This window comes from Mustela nivalis, assembly GCF_964662115.1.
Source record: "Mustela nivalis genome assembly, chromosome: 7".
Classification (NCBI taxonomy): Eukaryota; Metazoa; Chordata; class Mammalia; order Carnivora; family Mustelidae; genus Mustela; species Mustela nivalis.
This window is the reverse complement of record NC_139026.1, coordinates 96402652-96424930: the sequence shown is the minus strand read 5'-3', so window position 1 is coordinate 96424930 and position 22279 is coordinate 96402652. Positions and strand designations below refer to the sequence as shown.

The window sequence follows — 22279 nt, the reverse complement described above, 5'->3', positions numbered from 1 at the left end:
TGCCCTCCTCCCTCCAGTTTGACTTCCTGCAGATGGGATGAGAAGCTGCCCCTCCCGCTCCGGTCCCCAGCGCACACCCGACGGGGCTCACGTCGGACTTCGCGGGGCAGACCGGGCAGACAGGTCTGAGACCCGGGGAGAGGGGAGAGGAGTGAGAATTTTACTGTAGGAAGAGGGAGTCCTGGGACTCCTCTCACCTGCGGGATGCACAGGTGCCTGCAACTAGGAAAGAAACCCAGACCACTTAGAAGCGGGATAACGAAAGGGGTAGGGTGCCAGGACTGACTTTGCCAGTCCAGCTGGAGACCCGCGCAGCCAACGCCCACCGCTCCGGCCGCCGCCCACCCTCGCCGCGCAGGTCCGCGGAGTATACTGTTGGGTCTTTAAGAGGCGGGGTTGATTCGCAACGTGCCTGATTGCGTCATTATCCTGCGCCTCGAGCCTCGGTCTCCACGTGTGTTCAGTGGAGAAACCCCGGACTGGGGATAATGGCGGGAGCTGAGAGTGGGGACGCGGCGGGAGCGGAGGCCCCGCAGCCCCAGAAGCGCTACTATCGGCAACGTGCTCACTCCAACCCCATGGCTGACCACACGCTGCGTTAGTGAGTGAGCAGGGCAGGGGGGCGGGAGCAGGGGGAGGCAAAGGAGGGCGGAATGTTTGCAGCATCCCGCAGCAATTCGGAAGGGCTGTTCCGGGACGGTCGGTAGGGTCACAGAGGCACCGGGAGGCTCGGCTGAGGCTCGGCTGGGTGACGTCAGCGTTAGAGGTGGGTCGGGGAGATTTAGGAGAGGGCGGAGTTGGAGGGCTGAGAGGGGGCGTGGCGTTCTGCCCCAAGTCCCAGTTGTGGGGTAAGTCCGGAAAGAGAGTAACTTAGACTGGAGTGTTTTAGGCGGAACGTTGTTTCCATCTTTCGGTTTCGTTTATCGGATTTAATAAAAAGCCAAACATAAACACACATCCCACCCACACCTTAATCCATCCTCTTCCCATAGAGCACATAAACAGAGTAAGGTCCCAGTGCCTTAGGCAGCCAATTTCTGGGGGAAGGAAACTTGTGACCCAAGAAGGAGAGCTGCCTGACCAGAGTCACATCAACTCCTAGAAGTGGAGATGGGCAGGTCAGCAATCATGAGCCTCATGATGGGCCTATGATTCACTCTGGGGTTTAAGGGTGGTTTCCATTGTGTCTGCTAGAGACCACAGAGCCCAATGTTACAGAATTTTTGAGAATAGCTCTTCCCATTTACCTCCCACCCTTATCCATCTGCCCACACACATGTAGTACCACTTCCGCAATGGCTTGACCAACCTTCTCATGTCCCTCGTGTCTTCTTTCCAATAGCCCTGTGAAGCCTGAAGAGATGGACTGGTCTGAGCTATACCCAGAGTTCTTCACTCCACTGACTCAAAATAAAAGCCACGATGACCCAAAGGATAAGAAAGAAAAGAGAGCTCAGGCCCAAGTGGAGTTTGCAGACATAGGCTGTGGCTATGGTGGCCTATTAGGTAACACTCTGGCCTTTTCTCTAGGGCATGGAGAGGCAATGTCTAGGTTGTGCTACCTCAGCAGGTTTGGTGGGGGCCATAGTTGGCCTTTCCCCTTCGGACCAGACACCAGTACTGTGACATCAGTGTGGAGAACCTCTGCTTTCCCCGTACTCTGGGTCTGTGGCCTTTGTCCTGGAGAAGGGAGGGTGTTGACTCAAATGCCTCTTAGAACTTGGGTTGTTCTGTCTGGCCCCACCCCTGGCCTCGGTCCCTCCTTGAGCCGTTTCACCTGCAAGGTGCCGGGTCAGTGAGCTGGTCAGCACAAGCGTCAGAGATAAGTCACTGTAGCCAGTGATCCTGAACTGTCTTTCTGAGGGATTCCACCACTCTCCCTCTCTGCCCCACTGCTTCACCAAAACTCATTGTTTCTGTTCTACTCTCGTGTTTTCAAGTTCCTTCTGTATTGTCTGATTGTCTGTATTGTTCCAGCCCTGTATGCCAGGCCACTTCTCTATTTTTAGATCTTCCCATAGAGGTAACAGTATGACAGAGAGAGGAGAAACATGGTACTTGGGGGCAGAAGAGCTCAGTTCAAGTTCAAGTTCTGCCTCTTCTTAGCTCTGTGACCTTGGGCATTTCTGACCTCAGTATCCTCATCTTCTCAATTTACACAGAGTGTTAGGAGGATTAACTGAGTCAATGTGTGAAAACACTGAAAACTCGGAAGCACTTGCAAATATACATGTACTCCCAGGCCCTCCCACTTCCAGTCTGGGTAATAGTCTTTGGATCTAAGCTTAACCCTAACCTTAACCCTCTTCTCCAGCATAGAACCAGCCATATACATATCTCTTCAACCACACTTGCCATTCGTGATTTTTGCAGTTGCAGATTGGCAGTTCCTTTCTTTTCTTGACCCCTTTGTACTTCCTGTAAGTATGAGGTTGACGATTCCATTCCTATTTCTGTGTCCAGTGGAACTGTCACCGTTGTTCCCAGACACACTGATCCTGGGTCTGGAGATCCGGGTGAAAGTCTCAGACTATGTACAAGACCGGATTCGGGCCCTTCGAGCAGCTCCTGGAGGTGGCTTCCAGAACATCGCCTGTCTCCGTAGCAATGCCATGAAACACCTTCCTAACTTCTTCCGCAAGGGCCAGGTGGGGAGCAGCTCCGGTGGGTAAGGCTGGTAGGCAGGTATGGCACTGAAGCCAGGCTCTCAACCCTGTCAATGCCTGTCTGTCTCACAGCTGACAAAGATGTTCTTCCTCTTCCCTGACCCACATTTCAAGCGGACGAAGCACAAGTGGCGAATCATCAGTCCCACACTGCTGGCAGAATATGCCTACGTGCTTAGAGTCGGGGTGAGTTGGGAGTGGGAGGGAGGGAGGGGTGAGCGGCCTATTCAGAGACCTTCCACTAAGAATTCCACTTAATTAATAAATTAAGCATTTAGGACTCACGCCACCACTCCCATCATCACCCTGCTCAGCTGCATCAGCCCCCCATCTCGGGTGATTTTTGCCTCTGCAGGGGCTCGTATATACCATAACTGATGTGCTGGAGCTACATGACTGGATGTGCGCCCACTTTGAAAGGCACCCCCTTTTTGAGCGTGTGCCCCTGGAGGAACTGGTAGGTAGGGGCCCTGAGGGGAGTTGTGACAATGCAGGCCTTTTCCGGAGTGGTTCTGTATTCTTTGAACCCAGCTCAGTGCCAGGAGGATGGGGTGAGAGTCTCAGGGTGTCTGAAAGGTGGGCAAGGACTTATGGAATCCTTCTTTTTCCCAGAGTGAAGACCCCATTGTGGGACATCTGGGCACCTCAACTGAGGAGGGAAAGAAAGTCTTACGCAACGGAGGCAAGAATTTCCCAGCCATCTTCCGAAGAATTCAGGATCCCACCCTGCAGCCAGTGACCCTCAGTCCCACCCCTCTTGGCCACTGACAGCCTACCTTGCCTTAGCTTGATCACAGGACCTTCCTAGCCGAGACTGCCAGGGCCAAGAGGGAACAGTTTTTCAAAGAAGTTGGGAGAACTTCCCAAGCCAGAAGCCTGAGATTCACAACTGACCTCTCATCTTCTTGCCTGTCTACCACCAACAGAAAGCAAAAGAAGCTAACTGGGAAGGTCAAAAGACCTTGGACCAGAAGGGATGTTTGGAAGGGTGTGGGGTCTTGCCCTTCCTTAGCACTCCCTTCTTCTGGGATCTCTCCTTCTCAGCGAAAGTGAGGAATGCAGTTCTCCACTATCCATCTAAACAGCTTGCTAGACTCAAATTGCCTGTCCACTTGTGTTTACTTTGCAGTCCTGGAGATAACGTGTGTGCATGTGCCCCTGCCCATGCTGCTATTTCTTGGGAAAGGCTAGAGCATGTATCACGTGCCTTCTCCCATCCCCAACCCCCAATCCTCTCCCTGCCTGAAACTTGACCTGAGGAATCTGCTGTCTTTATTGTTGCTGTCTCTGGAGAGTCCTGGTGGGTCGGGGTGGCGGAGACCCTCTCCTTTTTCATGTTGACCTTCGATTCCAGAATTTCAGAGCTAACGGACTGGCACAGATCCCAGTGGCAGCAGGGTGGAGGAGTAAGGAGCAGAGAACTAAACTGTGCAGGATTCTGAGGCTAAAAGCAAAAATGGACTGCTGACTAGAAATCCCCCCTCCTCTCAAAGACGACTGAGTCAGCTGGAGATTCAGAGCACTCACATAGCCCTTCTTCTATCTAGAAGCCCAGAGAAATCTCTCAACTTTTCTAATTTGTGAAAGATTCCTTTGTTTCTGCTCCTGAAGCCCTAGGTTCCCATGGCTAGAAAGACAGGGTTTGTTGACCTAAAAGACTAACCCCTTCTCAAGGAGCAGAGATGAAGGCTCCTGGAGCCATTTTAACCCATTAACCTACCCACCATCTGCCCAGTGTCAGGTACAGGAGGTGGGAAAGCTGTGGGAGTGCCAGCAAGTTCTGCCTAGCTATGGAGAGGGCACAGCCCCATATACCAAGAATATGGAGACGGCTACAGCTGTGCCTCTTCCCTTCCCGAAGGCTGAAGGATGGGGAATTCCTGACAATGGTCCCAAGAGGGCCTGGCTCCCTGGGGAAGTAAGAATACTAGAGACTGACTCTGTACCTCAATATCCTAAACCTCACCAAAGAGCCTTTACCAGGAAGATATCTTTAGGCAACTGGACCAGGGCACCAGCCCAGAAAGGGGGAACCAAGGCAGACCTCCCTTCCCAAGAGGGTCATTAGGAACAAGAGACCCAAGAGAGCTGCAAGGTAACCCCAGCCCCGCCTACTGTGCCTGGGTGCTAATCTTCAGCTCAACCACTTAGGAGGGGATTGGCTGAGGAGCTTGAAGAGGGGGCGTTGCCACTCTCTCACCCAAAGATTTAAATAGGGGCTCAGGAAAGCAAGCAAGATGCCTGGGAGAAGTCCTCTCCTTCATGGGTTCCCTGAACCAGACCATGACCCAGACCCTCAAGCTGGCCTCCAGAGTGTTCCAGCGCATCCACTGTGCTCCCAAGCTGGGCACCTCACTGGGTTCCAGAGGCTCCGACTCAGCGCCCCGGAGCTTGGCGGACATTCCAGGCCCCTCCATGCCAGTCTTCCTTGCTGAACTCTTCTGCAAGGGGGGTCTGTCACGCCTACACGAGCTGCAGGTAGAGGTGGACGTTCATGGGAATGGAATGCTGGGGAAACGGGCTTTGACAACACCAGAAAAGACGGACTAGTACGCAAAGTAGGAGGAGGGCCAGTGACAACAGATACCCATGAATTAGAGAAGTTGGAACTGCGGGTGGTGGTTGGACCTGTGCGGGGTCCATCCCCACACCCAGCAGAAGAGTGCGCTCAAAAAGCGCCTTCTCACGGAACTGAAGTGGAGGCCAGGTAGGTCTAGAACAAGTGCCGGGGAGGTGGAAATGCACAGTACCTTCCCCGAGCGTCGGACTTAAAGCTACAGGCGCTCCTCTTCAGTTACTAGGAGTTTGTTCTGAGATAGTCCACGTGAGGAGCCTTCACCTCGGCTCAGCCCGGGTGACCTAAGAGAAGTCCTGAATATCTGCTTTGTGCAGAGTCCCTCCGTTTTGCCCATCGCACCCAAACTTCTAGGGATGGGAAGTGGGGGAAAGAAAAGGAGGAAGGGTTTGCAGCATCGCGGCTATATTCTAGCTGGGAGTCGGTGAAGAAACAAGCTCCCTCTTGCAAAACCCAGCCAACACCCTTGACGTTGACAGGGACCAAGCTGGAGGGCCCCGGCTGGGGTCTCCAGTGTCCTCCATGCCGGTTCTCCCAGGTGCAGGGCGTTTCGCGCTTTGGGCCGGTGTGGTTGGCCAGCTTCGGGACGGTGCGCACTGTGTACGTGGCAGCCCCCGCGCTCGTCGAGCAGCTCTTGCGACAGGAGGGGCCCCGGCCGGAGCGCTGCAGCTTCTCACCCTGGGCAGAGCACCGTCGCCGCCAGCAGCGGGGTTGTGGACTGCTCACCGCGTGAGTCTTCCCTTGCCCCAAAGCCCTAACGCCCGGCTGCTGCGTCCCTCTCCTGTAGCTGGTCTGGGAACAGTCTGTCTCGGGGTGTGGAAGGAGACTGGCCTCTCCCCCACAACCGTCTAGCACACTGTGCTTCCCACCCTAGCCTGTATCCCTCAGGCTCAGGTACAACCCCGCCTTGGTCCCCCACCCATCTCCTTGTCTTTGTGGAGTCGGGAATCCTGGAAATCTGTTGAAGGGGCGAAGGTACCCGGACCTAGATGGAATGTAAGATTCCGTGACTCAAGTTACCCAGGAACGCAGCCCTCCCTGCCCCCCAGCCAGGAAATGAGTAACGAGGAAGGGGGACGGAAAGCAGGCGCAGGCAGGAGCAGGGTTTTGTACCCCAAGGGAGCAGCTGCAATCCTTTTCCTGGCCACCCCAGCCGAATACGCTCCATCTTCACCACAGCCAGCCCGGTCGGCCGCCTCCACATACCCCCATCCGCCCTGATGCGCCCCCTCTCTGCACACCCGCAGGGAAGGCGAAGAATGGCAGAAGCTCCGTAGCCTCCTGGCCCCGCTGCTCCTCCGGCCTCAGGCGGCCTCCCGATATGCCGGGACCCTGGACGACGTGGTCCATGACCTTGTGCGGCGACTGCGGCACCAACGGGGACGCGGTGCTGGGCCGCCCACCCTGGTTCGGGACGTGGCTGGAGAGTTTTACAAATTTGGACTAGAAGGTGAGTCCCAAGACGGGGCAAGCGTGGGAGGCTCCCGCCTGGTCTCCGGGTGCCCTGACAGCGCCCCCTCCCGCCCAGGCATAGCGGCGGTGCTCCTGGGTTCCCGCCTGGGCTGCCTGGAGGCCGAAGTGCCTCCCGACACAGAGACCTTCATCCGCGCGGTGGGATCGGTGTTTGTGTCCACGCTACTGACCATGGCGATGCCCAGCTGGCTTCACCGCCTCGTGCCCGGACCCTGGGACCGCCTCTGCCGAGACTGGGACCAGATGTTTGCATTTGGTAAGGCCCGGAAATGAAGTGGGGATAGGGCAACATAAAGCTGTTTATGGTTGGTGAGGCATCCCTGTACCTTCTCCCCCACACAGCCCAGCAGCACGTGGAGAGGCGGGAGGCTGAGGTAGCCTTGAGGAGCAAGGAAAAGCCCGAGGAGGACTTGGGATCTGGGACACACCTGACCTACTTCCTGTTCCGGGAAAAGTTGCCTGCTCCGTCCATCCTGGGCAATGTGACGGAGCTGCTACTGGCTGGAGTGGACACAGTGAGTTTCTTCTCCATGTTGGGAGCCCCACTTCCAGAGCTTAGCCTCTCCAGTTTCAGGGGCCACTTTGCCGCTGCAGGGGATCCAATGTGACCCTTTTGTCCAGCTTGGCTTAACATTTCCTGAACTCCAGACGGCCTCATATTCTGCCCCCTTTACTGGCTGTCCACTCTCAAAACCTCTGAGACTCTCAGCTTTCCCCCCAGGTATCCAACACACTCTCCTGGGCTCTGTATGAACTCTCCCGACACCCTGAAGTCCAGACAGCTCTCCACTCTGAGATCACAGCGGCCCTGGGCCCTGGCTCCAATTCCCACCCCTCTGCTACTGCTCTATCCCAGCTGCCCCTGATGAAGGCAGTAGTCAAGGAAGTGCTAAGGTGAGGGGACAGGAGAGGAGAAGCTAAGGAAAATGTTGGGAAGGGCCGGGGAAGGAGATGCTGAATGGGAGTGGGGAGGAAGTGCAAGGAAAATGCATACTCCTGACCAAGAATGGCTTTGGATGTCAAGGGCTTGGGGTCAAGAGGAAGGCTACAGCCCCCAGCCTCACCTTGCTATTTCCCTCTTGTTCTGCAATCCAGATTGTATCCTGTGGTACCTGGAAATTCCCGTGTCCCAGACAAAGACATTCGCGTGGGTGACTATATTATCCCCAAAAACGTGAGTAGAGCCGATGGGCCCCTTTTGTTAAGCCATCCCTCACAATCTTAGGCCCCATCTTGTTTTCAAACACTCCATATAAGCCCTTCACCTTCCCTTTGGCCTGAATGCCTCTCTCTGGAATGTAATGGGGCAGTGGAGCAATCATTCCAAAATTAGCCCCAGAAAACTTACCCCATCACCAACCAGCGCCTGCCTTTTCTCCAATCCATATATCCTTTTTCTATGTCCCTCCCTGCTTCCGTGGGCCCAAACTGACAAGTTTATGTTCCTTCCCCTTCAGACGCTGGTCACATTGTGTCATTATGCCACTTCAAGGGACCCTACCCAGTTTCCAGAACCAAATTCTTTTCGTCCAGCTCGATGGCTGGGGGAAGGTCCAGGCCCCCACCCATTTGCCTCTCTTCCCTTTGGTTTCGGCAAGCGCAGCTGCATGGGGAGACGCCTGGCAGAGCTGGAGCTGCAGATGGCTTTGGCTCAGGTGAGTGATCTGGACATACCTTCCCCAGACATGAGAGACTCTGACCCTCTAAAGCTATGAGGTCTTCTGACAAGCATAGCAAAATGTATGAATTGGTAAACCTAATCCTCTGAAATTTAGCAATCCTGTTTTAAGTCTAGAGTGAGCAAGGATATTTGGACTATTTTTTTGCCCTGCCATAATCCCTTAAGAAATTCCCTACTGACCACGGGTGTCATTTCAAATTTGACCAACCTAACACTAATAATACCCTTTAGCAATCAAACCCACCATTATAGACCCCTCCCAAAGTGAGAGCCTTTTTCTTCTCTTTCCAGATCTTGACCCACTTTGAGGTAAAGCCTGAGCCAGGTGCTGCCCCAATCCGACCCATGACCCGGACTGTCCTGGTACCCGAGAGGAGCATCAACCTACAGTTTGTAGACAGATAGTCCTGTGGAAGGAGGCTATCACCATCAACCTTTCTCTCATTGTAGGGATTTATTAGCCACAAGACCAAGAGATATGGATTCCCCCTGAGACCTATTTGACTAGACTGGTTGGAAGGACCCTAGCAAACTGCTTGAGGCAGCCCTGACCAAGGTGTGAAATATGCTTTGACCTGACCCTTCGGGTCCTGAGAAAACCAGAGTCCCTTTGCCTACTCAGCTTTTCTCCTGGTCTCAATCATACGCATCCTTCAAGGGCCAGCTCAGATCTGAACTCATAGTGTTGGGTGGCCTGAGGAGGGATTCCACCACTGCCTTTTTGGGCTTCCACAGTGTTCAGGAGCTGCTGGGTAAGCACTTACCACGACATGAACTCAGTTATGCATCTGGTCTGTACCTGGTTGGTCTTTCTTCTTGTGTGTGAGCTCTTTGAGAGGAAGAATGAGACCTTATTCCATCTTTATATCCCCTGAGTGGGTGGTGCCATACAGGCTCTTAGACTGAATCTGGACCATGTGGCAGAAGGGATAAGCAGCTTACCAGGAACTGTCTACTCTCCTTTTTCTCCATCTTCTCTCTAGCAAGGTGAGTCAGCCCTCACCTGCTTTATGATGCTTTAAAACTCTCCTTGACTCTCTGGTCACCATTAGAGGTTGGCTTGTCCCACCACTTAGTTCCTGGGCAGAGACACCTTTGGGCCTCTAAGCCTTCCTTTTATATATTGGTATTTTTTAATATTCACAGTTTTGAAATAAAAGAATCAAATGCTCCATCCTTGGTTTTGACTTACTTCTCTCCCATTTCTACTTCCTACAAGTCCGGGAGGCAAGACCCTCACCCAAATCCGCTGCTTTGATTTCTCTTGTCCTGGCAGTGACCTCCATAACAATGGGAGGTCTAGATACCTGGGAGAGTGGTTTGCCTCACAAACCCAATACGTTTCTGTCTGTACTGGGAAGAGCCAGAGTTTGGCTCCCTGTAAGAGATTAAGGGGGTGGTGGTGAAAAGTAATGCCAGGGTTAGCTTGTAGAAATGGGTTGGGGAGCTAGGGATTTGCAAAGATGGCCAGAGGCAACTGACTCTGTTGGAAGTACTTCTGGAACCTGGACTGCTAGGACCAAAGAGTATCTGCCCTCTCTGGAAAAGTTGCTCTGAGGTAATTTTCTTCAGAGAAAGACAGGGATACATGCACAGAAGTGAAGTTAGACAGACAGGATGAAAGCTAAGTGTGGAGGCATCCAGAAGCCCTGGGGCCCTGAGGCAGAAGCAGGTAGGGCAGAAGGATCCTCTGTTTCCCTGAGTCAGCATTCTCTGGCCCCCCCAGAGGCTGGGCACAGTTCTCCCCTTGCAATGTATACAGATTAACTCATCTTCCATACAAATAAATCTCTCAGCACACTCCCTGCTGCCCCTCTCTAGCCTAGATTACCCTCCCCATGTCAGGACTTGCCCCCCTGCCTCCTGCTCTTCTCCATTCCAATTAGCTGGATGGAGATGGAGACACTTCCTCCTCCACCAGCTTGGCCCCCTGCCCTAGACAGGGCTCCTTGACTACAGACACTGTTTGCCACTGGGCCTTCTGAGGGCATCTACCTTTGTAAGATCTAGAGAGGGGCACAGTTTACCCGAGGCCTTATGCAGAGACCAAGGTTTTTGTGCCTTCACTGCCCCACCTCTCGACTCTTCTACTATATCTCTGTCCACCCCCACTCCCCTTGACTAAGCTTAAGTTGAACCTGAGTGCCCTTTTAGCAGATCTGAACTTTGAGGGAGAATAAGCCCAATTTCCTCTCACATTTTTTCCCCCTGGAATCAGTGATGAGAATTCTGTACACCCACATTCCTCATCGGGCAAGTATGACTGATTTACTTGAGGAGGATAGCAGTTCCCATCATCCCTTCGTGACAAGAATCTCTTTAGGTTGGAAAAAGGGAAGGAGAAGGGACCATACTGATTGCTGGTCCCAACCCCCATACCAAGCAAGACCTCCAATGGTACTGAAGGGAGGGAAACATCCTATCTCGCTTGGCCCAGTTTTAGGACACAGAGTAGAATTGGAGGTGTGTTTGTATTTGTGTGTTCTTCAGTACATCTAAGCTTCCATAGAGGGCCATCGTGAGGGACAGTCTGGGCCTGGCACAAGAAACCCCACCTGTGGCATACCTACCAGTCATATTTGCCAGGATAGATTACTAGTAGTCACTCTGATTTGCTCTCTCCTTTCTGACCTCCACCAGCTATTTTGTGAACAGCAAATCAGGAAAGTCTGGCACTTCTGTCTTCCCAGGTGGAGAATATGGAAGGTTGTCTCTCTACAGAAATAATATCCCACTGGAAAAAAAATGGGGCAGTTGCCTCTGCCCCCTCTTTCTGATCTCCTCAGAGGTTAGAAGTGATATACCTCAATACTTCCAGGTGACTCAAACCTGAGTCTAGTTTCAATGAGAACATTCCCAGCTAAGTCTTGGTGCCAGCACCATGGACAGCAGCCAAGACCCTTTTAGGGAAGGACAGGGAAGACCATTTCTAAGGCAAGGATGTGTGACCTTTAGTAGAGAAGCATTTCCCCCAAAACATCCCCAGGGAGCAGGCAGAACAGAACCTTCCTGAGAAAAGGACCAATAATAGGAAAGGCGTCTGGATCTGACTTAACAATGTATGAAGTAATTATTTTAATTGCTGATGAATAGTTCACTTAAAAGACACCATAATTCATATAATACACAGCCCCAAGGCCTCAGGAGAAAGGAAGCAGGTCTCAGGCTGACCCACATTTTAACCAGTCCTTCCCAAACCCTTTCTCTATAACAACAGCCCTCTACACTGCTGCCTCCAGGCACAACACCTTCCAGTGAATACCACACGGTCAGACCTGTGACCCTGAACTGCCATAGAAGAAGCTTAAGCCAAGGTTGGAGATCCATAACATTGGGACATTCTGTCTCACTCCAAATAAGTCCAGATTCATTTCACACCACTTCCCTGGGTGGAACACATTATCTTGGAAGGACTGATAGAACCCACAAGATCCCCAGAGCAAGAAGGATAGCTCCATCCTTCCCCAGCTCCCAGTGTTTAGGGTGTTGTGGAAGCTCTTACTTTTTTTGCAAATAACCGCCATCCTTCATATTTGCAGTTTCTATTTCCCCCCATATTTCCATTTGTATTATGACAGTCAACACAAATTTCCAAGGCTCTGTGAAACTCCAGGTGAAAAACACATTCTGGAATTTGTTAACCAGCTACTATTTGAAACAAATGGACCACCAACTAGTCTAGAAATCTTTTTACGCCATCATTAATTTTCTTTGCAATGGCTTTCAACCTGTCCCTCATTTATCCTCATTCCAACCCTATGAGGTAGACAGGAAAGCCACGGTGGAGAGATTTTTTTTTTTTCCTAAATCATACAACTTGCAGGTGGCAGTTCCACCCCTTAGACACCTCTGAGCACTGCCACCTAGCAGCCACTGTGAATTATTCGCCAGCAAGTGGGAGTTACACCTCCAACTCAGAACCCACTTCTGCATTTAGGATTTGCAACCTCTGCAGAGAAACCTCCCCACACCTCCCAACCCTCCAGAAAAGCCCCAGATGAGAAAGGAGTCTCCACGTGCATATAAATGATTCTTTATGCCCTCCCCCCATGCAATGGGGGGATGGAGCAGGGCGAGGTCCCCCCCCCCGCCCTCATGCAGGGAACGGGAGGTCAATGTATACTAGTCTTATTGCCAGCTGCCCTGTGGCCATAGGGTGGGGAATAAGGGGTCTAAAACCCCTTTCTTCTGGCATTGGTCCCCCTTCACCAAGTCACCATGGTGGAGCTGGGGACTGGAGGCCCTAGGAGCTGAGGTAAGGACGGTTCTCTAGGGAAGAAAAGATGCTCTCCCCACCTGCCAACTGGCTGCCCCAAGATGAGTGTGAGGAGCTATCGGTGGGGGCTGGAATGTCATCCAGTTGTCTCTACCCAGTGGGTAGCACAGGCCAGACAATGTCTCCAGCTTGAGGTTGCCCCCAGAGATCCTCAGTGGTGGGGGCACTGTGCCCTAAACACCTTGTCCAGGAGGTACCTCCAGCAGCCATGACAGCTCATCTCTGGCCAATGCATCGACTCAAGATCCCTGCTCCTGGAGTTCAGTTTCAGACTGTGGTGACTCTCATAACAACCTCTCTGCCAGAATGGGAACTGGAACGGGCATCTGGTGGCCGTAGCTGTCCAAGGAGGTGCAGGATAGTGTAACCACAGCGCTGAGGCAAGAGCGTCCGCATGCGCTGGGCAGCCGGGGGGCGGCTGGTGGCCCCAGAGGGGGGGCCCGTCCGTGAGGTCCTGGGGCCCGGCTTCCCTGCCGTCCCTCCCCCTGCATCTCCTCCAATGTCCTTGGTCTTGTCGTAATTCAGGACCTTCCACTGCTGGTTCACTGCCTGCCAGCGCTTAAAGATGCGGTAGACAGAGGAGCCTTCATGGACGATGAGGCCTGAGCAAAAGGGATAAGAAATCCAGGGTCACCTGCTGCCCAGACCTAGGCTAGAGATACTAAAGCAAGTATTTCTCCAGAGTAAGGAGATGGGGTCTGTAAAAGGCCTGAAGAAGCAGGGAAGGGAGGGGCACCAAGATAGCCCTCAAGGCTCCCAATGGTAGAAAATGTGGCTGTGAAGCTGAAAGAATGGGCAAGGAAAGTCAAGTATGTGAGTTGAAGGAAAACACTGAGCAGATAAGGGGGAGAGAGGTGCCCTCACCTATGCAGACGACATCCATGAAGCCATACATGCCGTAGCAGATCTGAAAGAGCAGATCCTGCCGTTGCCACTTGGCTGAAGGGCTGAGTGAGGACCAGATGAGCCAGGAGATGCTGGCAACGAGGAAGAGAGAGCCCAGAACTATGGCTGCAATCTGGACCTTCTCGATGACCGTCAGGGAGATGGCCTGCCACTGTGTGGGAGAAAGGGCTCCAAAAAGTCACAGAAAGAGAAGGAGGGCCAGGTGATGAGTGGCCCTAAAGAGGAAGATGCTGCAGAGCCCTCCTGACACCCCTTCAGGCAGGATTAGCAATCTGTCTCCTCTGCCCTGATCAGACCTAGTACGGAGCACTTTTCCCTTTGTTTGAGACCATTTCCCATCTTATTTTAGAAAGGCAGGTTCAGGCAAGTGCTCTGAACCCAGACCATCTAGGTCTGAATTCCAAATCCTAACTCCATCACTTACTCACTGCGTAACTTTGGGCAAGCTTTTAAATCTCTTTGAGCATCGTTGTCCTCATCTTTAAAATGGCATAATTTTATAACTAACAGGATTATTATGAAGATAATACTATACACCAAGAAAACCATAGAAAACACTACAGGTTTGCTATCATCATCACCATATTCCGCTGCTGCTGCTGCTTTTTTTTTTTTTTTTTTTTCTGTCTCAGTGCCTAAAACAGTGTCTGGAATACAGGTGGCACTCAATAAATGTGAATAAATGAAGGAAGGGAGGATTTACAGGCAGACAGGAGATTGTGGTAAGGGTGGGTAGGAGTAACTGAGGAAAGATGAAACGGATAAATAGGCTCCCTGGAGAGTCCCTGATTCTGACTGCTCAAAGGCTTTGCCCCCGTATGGAAGTTCTCTCCTCGCACCTTACCTGCAGTGGGTTCTTGGTGCTGATCGCCAGGACCTGGTACTTGAAGTAGCAGAGCTCACAGCTCCAGGAGCCCCTCTCACTGATCCAGCGGATGAGGCAGGGCTGGTGTGTGCAGCGCACTGAGCCGTCGCAGCGGCAGGGGCTCAGGAGCTCCCCCTGGAGGAAGAGTGAGGAGGGTCCTCGTCAGCTGTCACCACCCCACTCCTGTCCACTCTGAGAGGGAAACCTCTCCAGGTCAGTCATTCTCCAACGTTTAAAAAAACCTCAAACCTTTCACCCAAAACAGGGCAAGAGGCTAAGACCACAGCAAAAAAGAAACAACTTAGAGCTCAAGGTAAACTTCCCTGACCAAACAGACGAAGGATAAAAAGAAATGGGGTGGGAGAGTGACTGGGTCTCTTCCTCTCCTCAAATTTAGGGAGGGTGCTCTTAAAGGCTTCCCAAATGGAAAGCTACTCCTTAGGATCTGAAGGGACAGGAGGGTCAGAGCTTCTGAGCCATGCCTTTCTCCTCCTTCCCATCGCTGTAAATAAAGTATTTCACACATGTGGTGCAGACTGGGATGGGTTATTGTCGTCAGTTTCCAAGTATCAAAAGGGGGGGGGGTTCCGGGTGTGGGATTCCTTGATTCCTTTAATCAAGGAATATTTTTCATTAGGTAGGTACACTCCCAGCACTATCCCGGGACAACTTTGTCCATAACATTTAAACAAAGAGTACTCTTTGGAATGAGATGGAAAGTTACGGAATGGGAAGTGAAGAAAAGTGCCCCATGGAGAGAAATACTGAGTAAGGCAAGGGCGTCAGCAGGGCCCCTCCCTTCAAAGGGGGAACAGAAGCACTCTGCCCACTTCAGAGTGAATAGGCCCCTCAGCCTGCAGGGACCCCGGGGTGAGAGAAGTTGGGCAAAAAGGCTCTCCCCGTTGATGGGTGAGAGGGATTTTGAGCCCTCCAGGAGAAAGCCCCACCCTTTCCCTGGGAACCCGACCCCCTCCACCCCAAATGTGCGCTCCTCGACTCTCCAGCCAACACCCCCCAACCCCAGACGCACCCGGTACCCACTCTGGGTCCTGGGTCCCGCCCAGCCTCCTCAGGCCCCGCCCCCTGTTCCTGGTCCGCCCGGGCGCCCCAGGTGCGCGCCCCCACCCCTCCCCGCCCGGCCCGGTACCTAGGCCTGACCTGCTCCGGGCCCTGGAAGCAGATTCGGCACTGGGGGGTTCGGAGCCCGCTGTCCAGGCTGCTGCTGAGGGACAGGGCGTCCAGCGCTCCCGGGGGTGGCGGCGGCGGCGCGGGCGGCGGCGGGGGTCCGACCCGCGGCTCCTTGTCGCCGGCCAGGCCCCGGGCCCGCGGCTCCGACCCGTAGTACTCCTCTTCGTCGCCGTCGCCGTCCCGGGTCGAGCAGCCGGCGAAGGGCGCCCAGCCGCAGCCGCCTCCCCCGCCCCCCCGGGGCTGCGGCTCGGCCCGGGGCCGCCCCCCGCCCGTCAGCACCAGCAGCTTCAGCTCGTTCAGGAACATGCGGAGCCGAGACTTGAGCATCGTCCGGGCGCCGGGGGGCGGGAGGCGGCGTGCAAGGGGGGCTCTCGGGCGGCGGGGGAAGGGAGAAGACAGGGCCGGGAAGGGGGCGCGCGCTGGAGAGCCGAGCCCGGCTGGGGTCTTCGGGGCCTGAGAGCGCCGTTCACGGCTGCCACAGCCAGGGTTCCGGGGCTTGCGGGGCCGAGAGGGCTGGTGGCCCGGGGGCGGCGGGGCGGGCAGCCATGGTCGGGGCAGGGGGCGGGGAGGGGGGCTCAAGGTGCCGCGCCCCACGGGTCCGGGTCTGGAGCGGGCCGGGCCCCCGGGGTTACGCGCCCCAGTCCTTCTGCGGCGGGGCCGTCCCCCATCGCGGTCCTGCTGGCTCCAGTCCCGCTCCGGTTCCCGGCTCCGACTCGGCTCGGCCCGTGCGCTCGGCGGTGGCAAATGGCGGCTCCTTCCGGCGGCGGCGGCGGCGGCGGAGACCCCCCCGGAGCGGCGGGCGGGCGGGCGGGGCGGGCGGGGCGGGAGCCGGGGAGCCGGTGAGGGATGGAGGGAGGGGCGGGGCGGGGAGCGGGAGAGGAGAAGTGGCCGCGGCTGCGCATCCCCGCCCTGCCCCGCACGAGCAGGTGTCCCCAGAGGCGGGGGCGAGTGTGCGAGCCAGGGAGAGGGTGGAGGGAGGGGAGTGGCCAAGGAGTGGGGGTGTGCATACGGGTAAAGAATAGGTGTGTTAATGGGGGTCGGGGGAGGGGTGGGAGCGGCTGAGGATGGAAGGTGAGTGGTCAAAGACAGGTGCATCAAGGAGGGAGAAGCTTGTGCAAGATGGGAGTATGCAAAGAAAGAGCTATGCAAGTGTCTGAGGTGAGGAAGGTGAGCAAGAGATGGACTCAAGCAATAAACGCTTTTACACAGAAGACCGACGGCGGAAAATAGATGAGTGTGTAAGGGATGTAGTTGGATTGTATGAAAACAGAAGAGTGTAAATTGTAATGTGTGAGGGAGGTGAGTGAGCAAGCGAAACGAGTGCTTAAGGGATGAGAGTGTCTTTCCTGGTACTCTCCTGCCCCACCACCCTACACTGAAGTGAATACCACACACACATACCTACACACAAGCAGCTCTTTGGTTTTGCTTTTATGGAGGTCTTGACCCTGAGAACCAGTTTTTCCCCCTCATCACATTATTTCTGCCTTACACTGATATCCTTCCTCTCCAAGGCTGAGGGAAAAGGGATTCCAGAGGAGCCCTTTGGGTCAAACGCACTGGAAAAAAATTAATTAGTAAAAGAGTAATTAACAGGAGAAGGGAGGGTATGGAACCAGGGACAGACTGCCAAACTAAGTCTCCTCAATAAGAGTGATTAAGGAGAGTGATGCTTTAATGAAGTATTCACATGTTTTGGGTGGATGGATGAATGAATCACAAAGGGGGCTAGAACTCAAGGCAACATAGAGGATGACTTTTATTCTAAAGAATATTCTAAAGGTGAAGCCTAAGTAGACCTTGCAGGGGTAGGAAACCTGCCACAAGGTTTATAAACCAACCAGTCCCAGTAAAAGAGCCAATAAAACATTCACCTCAGGTCAGAAGCCCCTTAGCCAGTTTAGACCTTGAGGTTTTTCTTTCCAGTGTCCCAGCTGCACTTGCCTGCAAAGGCCCAGAGCTACAACTATCAGAATGCAGAGAAGGGGAATCTGTACTGACATGTATTCCATGTTGCCCTGGAGCGTGGTTTATAGTCATCTCAAGCCTGAGCTGTTATATCCTCCACTAAATGGTTAGGGTGAATAGAAGTTAAGGTGGAAGAAGTGGCCAGCGGAACCTGGGTAGCTCAGTCATTAAAATGTCTGCCTTTGGTTAAGGTCACGATCCCAGAGTCCTGGGATAGAGCCCTGTGCCAGGCTCCCTGCTCCCAGGGACTACGGTTCTCCCTCTGCCCCCCCCCACCCCCATTGATCTCTCTCTCTCAAATAAATAAAATATTTTTTTAAAAGGTGGAAAGTGGCAAATATAGCTATAAAATGGTTTTAGATTTTAGACAATTTCTTGCAAATGAGATACTGATCCCTTTTTTCTTTATTTTCTTCCCATAAAGGGTTAGGAGATCAGAAAGGAAGCTGGAACCAGTAACCAGTACCACAAAGAAAGTCAGAGAAACCTCTCTGTTGTCTATCTTAGGTGTCTGTGAACAGAAGCTATTTAGAAAAGTCTGTGTTCTGGGCAGGAGCAAGGGCTAAGAAAGCTTGCAATGGGGAAGAGAGAGAAGCAGAACGACCCCAGACAGGGTTTGTAGAAGAGCACAAATGGTTCTCATGCAGTGCTAGGGTCTGAGGTGGTGGTGGAAGTAACTTTCTTGCACAAGCTCACTCCCGTATCTATCCATCTACATATAATGTGTAAAATACACATATATACACATGTACAGATACACATATATCATAGCATCTTAGTGTTGGAAAGATCCTGAAAGGCTAAATATTCCGGTCTCTTGCTCATTGATACCTTCTCTGCCAGAAAGCGTTATTTTAACACTACCAGGAAGGGGTGGAAGTTAGAAGAGGGGAGGGCATTACCTTGACACTCTTCCTGTTGGATTACTGCATTAATCTACCCTCCATCAATCCTTTAATCCTAGTTTTGCCCTCAAATGGGTATTGTCTACTCTCTTATACGACCACACACACTGTTGGCTACATCTTTACAGACAGCCTCATCACTACTTTAAAGGGCTAGTGACTGAGACAAAAAAAAAAAAAAACACCCGCATGCACACAGGAAGCAAGCATTCAGTAAAAATTTGTTGAATGAGTGAATGAATGAAAGACACAAATGAGAATGTTTTCCCACGCAGTGAAGCACAGAGGCGACAGCAGCACCTCTGGCTCCCCGTCCCATCCTTCGGATCCCTGACCAGCATATAGAGAATGAGAGACGTGTAGTGTGTAGTGAGACTGGAGCAGCGCTCAGGATCCGCCTGCAGCCCTGAGTTGGGAATCTGGGTGGCCCAGGTTGCCATGGCACCGCATTGGACTCCACCCTCTCTCTTCTCCTCCGCGGCCAGCCCCCCCAACCCAGCCAGGGTCTGGCAGTCAGTCACGTGTGCCACCGCGTAACCACACCTCTGCTCCTCAGAGCTAAGTCAAGGGGTCACGTGTGGTAGCAACAGATCACGTGGTTGCCATCTCCCGACTCCGCCCCCCTCCCCTCCCCGCCCCCTTCCCGGTCATAGCCTCTCCTGGGTACTCCTCTGCGCATGAGTGGCTTGTCACGTGCCCCGAACGTCCGGCTTTCGCCCCGCCTCGCCAGTTTCCGCGCGCCTCTCTGGCAGCTGGTCACATGGTGAGGGTGGGGGTAAGGGGGCCGCTCTAGCTTGCGGCCTGTGTCTATGGTCGGGCCCGTAGCGTCCTGCTGACCCGTCCAGAGCTCGAGTGTATGGCGCTGCAGGATCTGGCTCCGTGGCCCCGATAACGGGCCGCCCCCGCAACTCCCGGCACGGAGTGAGGTAAGTATATCCCCTTCCCAGGAATGGAGACGGTTTTCGCTCTCCGCGGCTGCCTACGCGGACAAGTTATGGAAGGGTCGCTCGACGGCGGGAAGTGGGGCAGGGTGTAATTTGTTCCTTTGTGGTCATTTGGAGGTGTCATTTTGGGGCCTGGATGTCGGGTCTTCGATGCGGGGGGTGTGTCGTGTGAGATGGAACCCTGTGCGGGGCGCGATGGTCCGTCCCAAAGGAAAAGGAATTTTTTATTTTAGGGTTTTACGTGGCTGAAGGGGTTGGGGTTAGAGTCCTTGTGTTGCCTGAGGGGCTAGCCTCAAGGAAGATTGGAGAAGGGACGAGATGGTGGTGGGGTGTCTTTGTGATGTCTTTTGTGGGAATCACTTTATTGCTGTAGGTTCATACCATCTGAACTCTGGAAGGGATTTTCGGTGGCAGGGGTCTTTGTGATTGTAGGGTCTTCTCTGTTCTGAGAATGGCTACTCCTCGATATGAGCCAGTGGCTGAGATTGGTGTTGGTGCCTATGGAACGGTATACAAGGCCCGTGATCCCCACAGTGGACACTTCGTGGCCCTCAAGAGCGTGAGAGTCCCTAATGGAGGAGGTGCTGGAGGGGGCCTTCCCATCAGCACAGTTCGTGAGGTGGCCTTACTGAGGCGGCTGGAGGCTTTTGAGCATCCCAACGTTGTCCGGTGAGATGGTGGAGGGTTAGAAGTGGGTAGTAAAGGGGAAAAGACAACTTTTGGTGGGGAGTGGTGGTCAGGAGAGAAATGGGGATCCTGAGAAAATAGGGGGGTCCAAAAGGATTGATCAAGTAAATGAGTGACCATTTGTTCTGGCCAGGCTGATGGATGTCTGTGCCACCGCCCGAACTGATCGGGAGACCAAAGTGACCCTGGTGTTTGAGCACGTGGACCAAGACCTGAGGACATATCTGGACAAGGCACCCCCCCCGGGCTTGCCAGTGGAGACCATCAAGGTGAGTAGGGTGGGTAGACATAGAAGGTACATTGAGACCTTTGTAGTAGAACCTGTTCTGATTTCAGGTATGGTGCCTAGATTCCAGTTCCTCTGTTCCTTCCCCTTCCAAACCAGGATCTCATGCGCCAGTTTCTAAGAGGCCTAGACTTCCTTCATGCCAACTGCATTGTTCACCGAGACCTGAAGCCAGAGAACATTCTGGTGACCAGTGGTGGGACAGTGAAGCTGGCTGACTTTGGCCTGGCCAGAATCTACAGCTACCAGATGGCACTTACACCTGTGGTCAGTAGAAAGATGGGGGTAGGAGAGTGGTTGACCATAGCAGTTGAGAAGTCATGGGCTTTGTGATTTTAGTCAAGCCGTTGTGGATCATCATAACCCATAGGGTCCTCATGTACTTTTCCGATTCCTGTAAGGTTGTTACACTCTGGTACCGTGCTCCAGAAGTTCTTCTGCAGTCTACATATGCAACACCTGTGGACATGTGGAGCGTTGGCTGTATCTTCGCAGAGATGTTTCGTCGCAAGTATGAGACCCAAGTATCCTGAATTCTCTTGAGTTTCCTAAATCTCGTAATCATAAACCACATCCATTCCCTGCCTATTCTTTCATTTAAGTATCACTGACCATTTTCTTCCTAACCAGAAACTGAGATGTCCTGGATTAGGAACTTCACATCCCTCTCCTGTCAGTACCCTCGGTTTTGAGCCACTAGCAAAAATGACTCCACTACCATATCTTTGAGAATGACTGCTACCTGTGTTTTTCTTACTTTAGGCCTCTCTTCTGTGGAAACTCTGAAGCTGACCAGTTAGGCAAAATCTTTGAGTAAGTGACCAGCATGGGGAAAACTTTCTATTCTCAATCTTTTTTCTGCTGAGCCCTGGGTGGCAATTGGCTCTGCCTCTGGAGTTGTGGGCTGTAGAAGGACCCTCTTGACCAGAGCTCTCCTGTTACCTATAGCCTGATCGGGCTGCCTCCAGAGGATGACTGGCCCCGAGATGTATCTCTACCCCGAGGAGCCTTTTCCCCCAGAGGGCCCCGTCCGGTGCAGTCAGTGGTACCTGAGATGGAGGAGTCTGGAGCACAGCTAATGCTGGTACTGGGCCTGGGCCTGGGCACAGGGTGAGGTTGGGGTGGGAATGAAGCAGTATAAAAAGGACCCAGATCGTCACGGTAACTAAGACTTGGTTGGTTCATGGGCCAGTTTTTACTGTTGCTGTGAATAGGCCACCAACAAAGAAGGATGTAGAAAACAGCCTATCCTGGGTATTGTTGGGAGTGAGCAAGTCTATCTGTCTTTTTTTTTTGTCTTCATGGTCTTTGATCTTTGCCTCCCCTTCTCAGGAGATGCTGACTTTTAACCCACACAAGCGAATCTCTGCCTTCCGAGCCCTGCAGCACTCTTACCTACAAAAGCCAGAAGGTAACCCAGAGTGAGCAGTGGAGTGGCTGCGACAGGACTGAGAGAAGAGAAGCTGTCATTTCCCTTTCTTTGAACACTTGAGTGGAGAGCTCCCCAGTTGAGTAAGGCCATCTTGGCCGTCATCTCTGAGGCTATGGAAACAACTCCCACTTTTTACCGAGAATATTTGGCTGCCTTAATGACATTCCCCTCCTTCCCTGCCTTTTGTGGCTTATCCTTCTCCTCTTCCCTTATTTTCATACACCAAGGGGTATGTCCCTTGTTCTTCCCTTTCCTATCTTGATATTGGGATCTTTTTTATACAGGAAAAACAAAACAAAACAAAGAAATACGGTCTTTTTTTTTTTTTTTTTTTTAAATATTTCTTTCTCTGATGGGTTTTGCCATTTGGGGATTTAGAAAAACCATTTGGAAGATGGAATTTCATAGAATCTTATAAGAGTCTCCT

The 22279-nt window shown here is 53.0% G+C and overlaps 4 protein-coding genes across 11 annotated transcripts; 3 read left to right on the top strand and 1 right to left on the bottom strand.

Moving 5' to 3' along the window:
- Positions 1 to 3766, top strand: METTL1 (methyltransferase 1, tRNA methylguanosine). 6 transcript variants are annotated; one of them, XM_082741998.1, is made up of 6 exons: positions 1 to 123; positions 1343 to 1506; positions 2464 to 2648; positions 2739 to 2852; positions 3022 to 3123; positions 3279 to 3766. In XM_082741998.1, the coding sequence occupies exons 1-6, from the start codon at positions 38 to 40 to the stop codon at positions 3432 to 3434; spliced, it is 807 nt and encodes a 268-aa protein (XP_082598124.1). In that variant the 5' UTR covers positions 1 to 37; the 3' UTR covers positions 3435 to 3766. The 6 variants fall into 6 exon arrangements, with proteins under 6 accessions (XP_082598124.1, XP_082598128.1, XP_082598123.1 ...); XM_082742002.1 differs by having other exon boundaries at positions 4 to 605; XM_082741997.1 differs by having other exon boundaries at positions 15 to 601.
- A 174-nt stretch (positions 3767 to 3940) lies between these two features.
- CYP27B1 (cytochrome P450 family 27 subfamily B member 1) lies at positions 3941 to 9569 on the top strand. The gene is made up of 9 exons (XM_082741992.1): positions 3941 to 5144; positions 5780 to 5970; positions 6489 to 6691; positions 6770 to 6970; positions 7057 to 7229; positions 7436 to 7608; positions 7810 to 7888; positions 8172 to 8369; positions 8687 to 9569. Exons 1-9 carry the CDS (start codon positions 4929 to 4931, stop codon positions 8798 to 8800), a joined length of 1548 nt encoding a protein of 515 aa, XP_082598118.1. The 5' UTR covers positions 3941 to 4928; the 3' UTR covers positions 8801 to 9569.
- Positions 9570 to 11442: 1873 nt separating this feature from the next.
- On the bottom strand, positions 11443 to 16585 carry MARCHF9 (membrane associated ring-CH-type finger 9). Its single transcript, XM_082741986.1, has 4 exons — positions 15601 to 16585; positions 14422 to 14577; positions 13536 to 13728; positions 11443 to 13273 (listed from the first exon to the last, which is right to left on the bottom strand). Exons 1-4 carry the CDS (start codon positions 15955 to 15957, stop codon positions 12939 to 12941), a joined length of 1041 nt encoding a protein of 346 aa, XP_082598112.1. The 5' UTR covers positions 15958 to 16585; the 3' UTR covers positions 11443 to 12938.
- A 2535-nt stretch (positions 16586 to 19120) lies between these two features.
- Positions 19121 to 22160, top strand: CDK4 (cyclin dependent kinase 4). 3 transcript variants are annotated; one of them, XM_082741987.1, is made up of 8 exons: positions 19121 to 19429; positions 19880 to 20116; positions 20268 to 20403; positions 20520 to 20687; positions 20822 to 20931; positions 21183 to 21233; positions 21369 to 21504; positions 21753 to 22160. In XM_082741987.1, exons 2-8 carry the CDS (start codon positions 19899 to 19901, stop codon positions 21843 to 21845), a joined length of 912 nt encoding a protein of 303 aa, XP_082598113.1. In that variant the 5' UTR covers positions 19121 to 19429; positions 19880 to 19898; the 3' UTR covers positions 21846 to 22160. The 3 variants fall into 3 exon arrangements, with proteins under 3 accessions (XP_082598113.1, XP_082598115.1, XP_082598114.1); XM_082741989.1 differs by having other exon boundaries at positions 19200 to 19429; positions 19982 to 20116; XM_082741988.1 differs by having other exon boundaries at positions 19204 to 19429; positions 19862 to 20116.
- The last annotated feature ends 119 nt before the right edge of the window (positions 22161 to 22279 follow it).

Bases quoted from the DNA above. Each gene is read 5' to 3' on its own strand.
- METTL1 (XM_082741997.1), top strand. From the start codon at position 489: ATGGCGGGAGCTGAGAGTGGGGACGCGGCGGGAGCGGAGGCCCCGCAG. The intron at 602-1,342 runs GTGAGTGAGCAG...TCTTTCCAATAG, and splicing joins GCTGACCACACGCTGCGTTA to CCCTGTGAAGCCTGAAGAGA. The intron at 3,124-3,278 runs GTAGGTAGGGGC...TCTTTTTCCCAG, and splicing joins GTGTGCCCCTGGAGGAACTG to AGTGAAGACCCCATTGTGGG.
- CYP27B1 (XM_082741992.1), top strand. From the start codon at position 4,929: ATGGGTTCCCTGAACCAGACCATGACCCAGACCCTCAAGCTGGCCTCC. The intron at 5,145-5,779 runs GTAGAGGTGGAC...CGGTTCTCCCAG, and splicing joins CACGCCTACACGAGCTGCAG to GTGCAGGGCGTTTCGCGCTT. The intron at 6,971-7,056 runs GTAAGGCCCGGA...TCCCCCACACAG, and splicing joins GGACCAGATGTTTGCATTTG to CCCAGCAGCACGTGGAGAGG.
- MARCHF9 (XM_082741986.1), bottom strand. From the start codon at position 15,957: ATGCTCAAGTCTCGGCTCCGCATGTTCCTGAACGAGCTGAAGCTGCTG. The intron at 14,578-15,600 runs GTCAGGCCTAGG...CTCTTCCTCCAG, and splicing joins GCTTCCAGGGCCCGGAGCAG to GGGGAGCTCCTGAGCCCCTG. The intron at 13,274-13,535 runs GTGAGGGCACCT...CCTTTTGCTCAG, and splicing joins CATGGATGTCGTCTGCATAG to GCCTCATCGTCCATGAAGGC.
- CDK4 (XM_082741987.1), top strand. From the start codon at position 19,899: ATGGCTACTCCTCGATATGAGCCAGTGGCTGAGATTGGTGTTGGTGCC. The intron at 20,117-20,267 runs GTGAGATGGTGG...TGTTCTGGCCAG, and splicing joins GAGCATCCCAACGTTGTCCG to GCTGATGGATGTCTGTGCCA. The intron at 20,932-21,182 runs GTATGAGACCCA...TTCTTACTTTAG, and splicing joins GCAGAGATGTTTCGTCGCAA to GCCTCTCTTCTGTGGAAACT.